The sequence below is a fragment of the Camelina sativa genome, chromosome 15, assembly GCF_000633955.1.
Source record: "Camelina sativa cultivar DH55 chromosome 15, Cs, whole genome shotgun sequence".
Lineage (NCBI taxonomy): Eukaryota > Viridiplantae > Streptophyta > Magnoliopsida > Brassicales > Brassicaceae > Camelina > Camelina sativa.
In genome coordinates, this window is record NC_025699.1 from 23,294,209 (window position 1) to 23,299,388 (window position 5,180).

General features: G+C 37.1%; 2 protein-coding genes across 2 annotated transcripts in view; one reads left to right on the plus strand and one right to left on the minus strand.

Moving 5' to 3' along the window:
• The window catches only part of LOC104748710 (triacylglycerol lipase 1-like), a 2,690-nt gene extending 721 nt beyond the window's left edge, over nucleotides 1-1,969 (plus strand). Inside the window, exons 2-9 of the mRNA XM_010470310.2 lie at nucleotides 18-122; nucleotides 231-371; nucleotides 562-672; nucleotides 754-897; nucleotides 970-1,010; nucleotides 1,113-1,189; nucleotides 1,294-1,389; nucleotides 1,531-1,969. Of these exons, the coding sequence (XP_010468612.1) occupies nucleotides 18-122; nucleotides 231-371; nucleotides 562-672; nucleotides 754-897; nucleotides 970-1,010; nucleotides 1,113-1,189; nucleotides 1,294-1,389; nucleotides 1,531-1,853 (1,038 nt within the window). The 3' untranslated portion in view covers nucleotides 1,854-1,969. The remainder of the gene's footprint in view (nucleotides 1-17; nucleotides 123-230; nucleotides 372-561; nucleotides 673-753; nucleotides 898-969; nucleotides 1,011-1,112; nucleotides 1,190-1,293; nucleotides 1,390-1,530) is intronic.
• The window catches only part of LOC104793371 (protein unc-50 homolog), a 7,985-nt gene continuing 5,117 nt past the window's right edge, over nucleotides 2,313-5,180 (minus strand). The window contains exons 2-11 of the mRNA XM_010468984.2: nucleotides 5,088-5,177; nucleotides 4,669-4,736; nucleotides 4,405-4,430; nucleotides 4,020-4,110; nucleotides 3,830-3,925; nucleotides 3,407-3,475; nucleotides 3,154-3,212; nucleotides 2,953-3,075; nucleotides 2,795-2,866; nucleotides 2,313-2,705 (exon numbers count right to left, since the gene is read on the minus strand). Of these exons, the coding sequence (XP_010467286.1) occupies nucleotides 2,641-2,705; nucleotides 2,795-2,866; nucleotides 2,953-3,075; nucleotides 3,154-3,212; nucleotides 3,407-3,475; nucleotides 3,830-3,925; nucleotides 4,020-4,110; nucleotides 4,405-4,430; nucleotides 4,669-4,736; nucleotides 5,088-5,177 (759 nt within the window). The 3' untranslated portion in view covers nucleotides 2,313-2,640. The remainder of the gene's footprint in view (nucleotides 2,706-2,794; nucleotides 2,867-2,952; nucleotides 3,076-3,153; nucleotides 3,213-3,406; nucleotides 3,476-3,829; nucleotides 3,926-4,019; nucleotides 4,111-4,404; nucleotides 4,431-4,668; nucleotides 4,737-5,087; nucleotides 5,178-5,180) is intronic.

The following is a 5,180-nucleotide window of genomic DNA, read 5'->3' on the forward strand; positions in this document are numbered from 1 at the left end:
TTTTTTTTGGTTTGTAGATTGAAACAAAGGATGGTTACATATTAGCTTTGCAACGTGTGGCCTCTCATGGTCCAAGACTTGAATATGGTCCACCTGTTCTGCTTCAGCATGGACTCTTTATGGTAAAATCTTGTTTTAAAGGCTTTAACTTTAACATCTCTGTTCTTGGTAAAATTTAGGTATACAATTGCTAAAAAATTTAATCTTTTTGTGTGTGTGTGTGTGATAAGGCTGGAGATGCGTGGTTCTTGAATTCACCAAAAGAGTCACTAGGTTTCATTCTTGCTGATCATGGGTTTGATGTATGGGTTGGTAATGTTCGTGGTACACGTTACAGTTATGGACATGTAACTTTATCTGAAAGTGATAAGGTATGCCAAAGACTTATCTTGTCTTTGTTCCTCTGTATGTATGAGCTTTACCTAAAAATGTTCATTTTAGTTTTGGTACAACAACCACTTATTGTTAATAAAAATGATTAATGCTGGCAAGAACAGGTGATGTTGTTGACATTATAGTGTGGAGAAAGGAGGATAAGAAAAGTAATGCTTTTATATGCAGGAATTTTGGGACTGGAGTTGGCAAGATTTGGCCATGTATGACTTAGCAGCAATGATTCAGTATCTGTATTCAGTTTCAAACTCCAAAATCTTCCTTGTTGGACATTCTCAGGTCATCATTCTACTGAATATATATGTGTGTTCCTTTTTTGTTGATTTCTAGTAATTTAACTTTCTTTAATTTGTTTGACAGGGGACTATCATGTCTTTTGCTGCTCTTACTCAGCCGCATGTCGCAGAAATGGTTGAAGCAGCAGCGTTGCTTTGTCCAATATCATATTTGGATCATGTCACAGCTCCACTTGTTGAAAGAATGGTTTTTATGCATCTCGATCAGGTACTCTTGGCTCTCAAATGTCATTAAAGCGATATGAGAGAATCAAGTTAACACGTTTGCTACTACTTACAGATGGTAGTTGCACTTGGGCTGCATCAAATAAACTTTAGAAGGTTTGTAACTTTTTTTCTCGTGTAGTTTTTTGTGTGTGTTGTTAAAGTGCCACCTTTCTTTACTAACCATCTGGTCTGCTTATTTTCTATCTGTGCTTTCAGTGATATGTTAGTTAAACTTGTTGACTCGTTATGTGAAGGGCATATGGATTGCACTGACTTCCTCACATCCATAACAGGTTTTTTTTTTCTCTTTTCCTCTAATCTCCCTGTAGTGATACTTTCTGTGTATGAATTTGTGCCTTTTTAATCTTTCTTTTGGACTAATATCAACGAGTGGCAGGGACGAATTGTTGTTTCAATGCGTCGAAGATAGAATACTATCTAGATTATGAGCCTCACCCATCATCTGTCAAGAATATTCGACACCTTTTCCAAAGTAAGATCTCTAATCCTTTAAACCTTGATATAACTTGGTCAAATGCCATAACTTCTTGTGTGTTACATGGCCTAGCTTACCTACTCATGCTCTCTTTGATTCAATTATAATGCCTTCAATCTTTACAATCATTTACCCCAGTGATTCGAAAGGGGTCTTTTGCACAATACGACTACGGGTATTTCAAAAATCTCCGGACTTATGGGATGTCGAAACCTCCGGAATTTAAACTCAGCCTCATACCGGGATCATTGCCAATGTGGATGGGGTATGGTGGAACTGATGGTTTAGCAGATGTGACAGATGTGGAACATACTCTCGCCGAACTACCTTCCCGACCAGAGTTGCTATATCTTGAGAATTATGGTCACATTGACTTTGTGCTCGGCGCAAGTGCCAATGAAGATGTCTATAAGCACATGATTCAGTTTTTCAGGGCAAGGAGAATGTCTACTAGTTGGTAAAATACTTAATACACTGCTCTGCCTTGCACGTAATTATTTTCTGCAAGTATATACACACATCTTATTGTAAATATTTCCTTACTAAAGTTGCTGTTTGAAGAGCTACTTTACACCAATCTAGATATGAACTGATAGAATAGTCCAGTGACTAAAGTGAATTATATTGGTCGTCAATGAGAAATTACCACACATTTCATCGTACCAGTTGTTTTGATTCGCCGCTAAAATTAAGCATTTCTGGCCGGAGATTGTTCGTGTGGCTGATTCGTTATTAGTAATTTGGATGCAAAATCAATTGTGATAGAATTTTTTTTTTGTTGAAATTTAGATGGCATTGGATGCGAATTTTGCATCCAAAGATGACAATGAGTTGTTGCCCTTACAGAGATGCTCATCAAATCAAATATCTGACTGACCCATCCTTAACTACACCTTTCCAGTTTCAGCGAAGATCATCAGTTTGTACTTAAGGCTCAAAGAAGCAAGCAGTCGATCTCAACATGTAACATATAAATTACCGCAAACTGAAAATATAAAAGAGGGAGAAAAGGAAGATACCAAGAAAACACTACATTTAACAGCGCACTTGCTAAAATGGGTCACGTTTAGAAAATGTTACTGGTCCTAGTAAGTAGCCTTTGAAGTTGTACCAGAAACTGAGCAATACGATGATCTGTGTCACGGGGTAAAAAAAGAAAATCATACTCTCTCAATCTTCTTGTTCCTTACTTGAATGATGTATGTGCAGTGCGAAAGCCCTTGGGAATCCACTGATGTGGCTGTTTTTTTATAACCTTTGGCTGAAGTACATGTTCATAAAGTATCTTGACGGGTTGAATCCGCTTAAGATCACTGCAAAAATGGAGAACAAACTTGAGACAATGTTTACGCTTTTTTGAGGAAGAGGAATCTGTGAAACCAATGAATCTGATTGAACTTACAAATAGGGGACAGGACAATCACCACCCCGATTGGGTAGAGGAAGAATGTTGTTCGCTCCAAAAATGGAAGTACTATATGAATTCACAACAAACAATGCTGTTAGCCCCAAATTATACAGCAGATATATTAAGGATGGAAAGAAATTTATGAGACTTACCGTCATATCCTAGGAAGTTAAGATAATGGTAGTACGAAGCCCCGACCATGAAAAGCAGATTTGATAACAGTAAAGGGATGAATCCGTGCGTTATCAGGAGTGGTGATAAGAAATAATGTATGACTACCACACAAGATGAAAGTATAAGTCATAAATAATCCCAGTTTGAGAATTGAGTAATGTATTTGAAGGTGTAATTACCGTAGAGCAGCACAAACATTGGAAAGAACGAGTTGCAGTGAACATCAAATGTATACAGCCTACAGAAAAATGGATAAAGGTATTCATGAACATACTCACACAGGTAGAGATTATAAATCGGAGAAACTATAATATGAATACTGAACTACGAACATGAAATTTTCTGTTTTGGAGATTCTAACTCATCTTAGAGAGGGAACAAAGTAACCAAAAGAAAGGAGGTGAAAAGATAAGATATAGTCCATAAACTTACCATTCAACGCGTTGTTCCACCACATGACTATTTGGAGCCTCCTCGCGAAGGTAAGAGTTTGTCAAAAACCTGGTAATCCATATCTTAAGTCAGAAAAACAGTGTATATTTGATAAACCGTGGTGTAAGATTACGAGGAAGAAAACTGTAGAGAAGGATTCAAATTTGTGGAAGAGTGATTGTCACAAAACTGGCAATGTTCATAAGAGGGATTTTAGTACCAAATCTTAAGAGTGTTTTTCTTGCATGATATAATGAGCAAAACAAGAATAAGATAAGATAAGCAATTCTAGTCGTAAAGGGAGTAACAGTGTTTATAGCACGAATGAAACTAGTAGACATATCAAGCAAGCATAACATTTAAGCCGCGTAAGATTTTACACCAACAAATGTCTATGTCTATGCAATGATAGAAACACCTTACCAACAGCATGTAGCTATAACTGCTCCGGTGATTAAGAAATGTGAGAGCAAAACTGAAACGACTACGACGACAGCATGAGAGCCACTATGGTCATACCTGAAGTATAAACATCAGATTAAAATCAACAAGAAACATAATTAAATAGTATTATGGTCATAATCAAACATAAGTACATATACAAAATACTTACGTGGCACAATAGGCTACAGTTGCAACAGCAAGAAGTAGGCTACAGATCACAATAAACGCAGGGTCATCACGTGCCCATTGGTTCTTAGTTTCTGAGAGAAAGAGAGAATAAGAGAAATTAAAGCAACTGCACTAAAACTCTCAGGCCATACGAAACTTAAGCTTATCTTTAGCATGAACTAACATAAAATTTTGAGTAAAGAAGAGGACATAACGCAAAAAGCTGCACAACTAGAAAATATCACAAGGATTCTCCGCTTGCTAGGTATTCATTGTAAAAGTGGACGTCTCAAGGTACTTTCAGAACAGAAGGCTAAATCATATAGAAGCAAAAATAAAAGCTGGTTGCAGTAGCATAAGGGTTTGCTAATGAAAGTTGAGCTTACGTTTGTGATACTTAGTGTGTTGATAGCTGATGCCAAAGCGCCCACATGCAAACAAACATACAAAAAGTACGAGAATAAGAAACTCACCACATAGTAACTTGACTAAAAACATTCCAACATGTTGGATTAGACTACACTATTGATCTTCTCAATCTCAATAGTAGCCTTGCACAAATCTAAAACTACCATTCCATCCTAGTACAGCTCTCTAGTAAAATCCTGGGCGACTTTATCCAGTTCTGGAACATAATTAAAAAGACTTACACAACTTTGGGAGATGTACAAAGGTTAAGCATTTGCCAGAAAGTATATTCAACATCCATTTGCTGCCACTGCAATGAACAAACAAGAAAAGTTTCATAGCCCAAAAGTCAAACTCGAACATGACCTCCAGATATACAAATTCACCATTTAATAAATTGCATTATCTTACAAATCCCCCAAACTACATGACCTCTATCTCTACATCAGTATCCTGAAAATATCTTGTTTGATTATCAGATCATGACACACACTCCCAACAGAATCTCTAGGAAGTGATCTACAACATCAGAACTTGCTAAAGCTAAGTGACACTGCGGAGCCAAAGAATCGATTCAGCTAAACCCGAGGTTTCTACCCGTAATTTGATCTAAGAAAATGACGAATCTATATGTCTAAATCTGAGATCAAAATCCACGAACCTTGACGATACGGCGAAAATACTGAAGGAACATTGGATTAGCTCGGGATGAAGAAGATGAAGAACGAGATCTGGAAGTGGTAGGCAACATCTT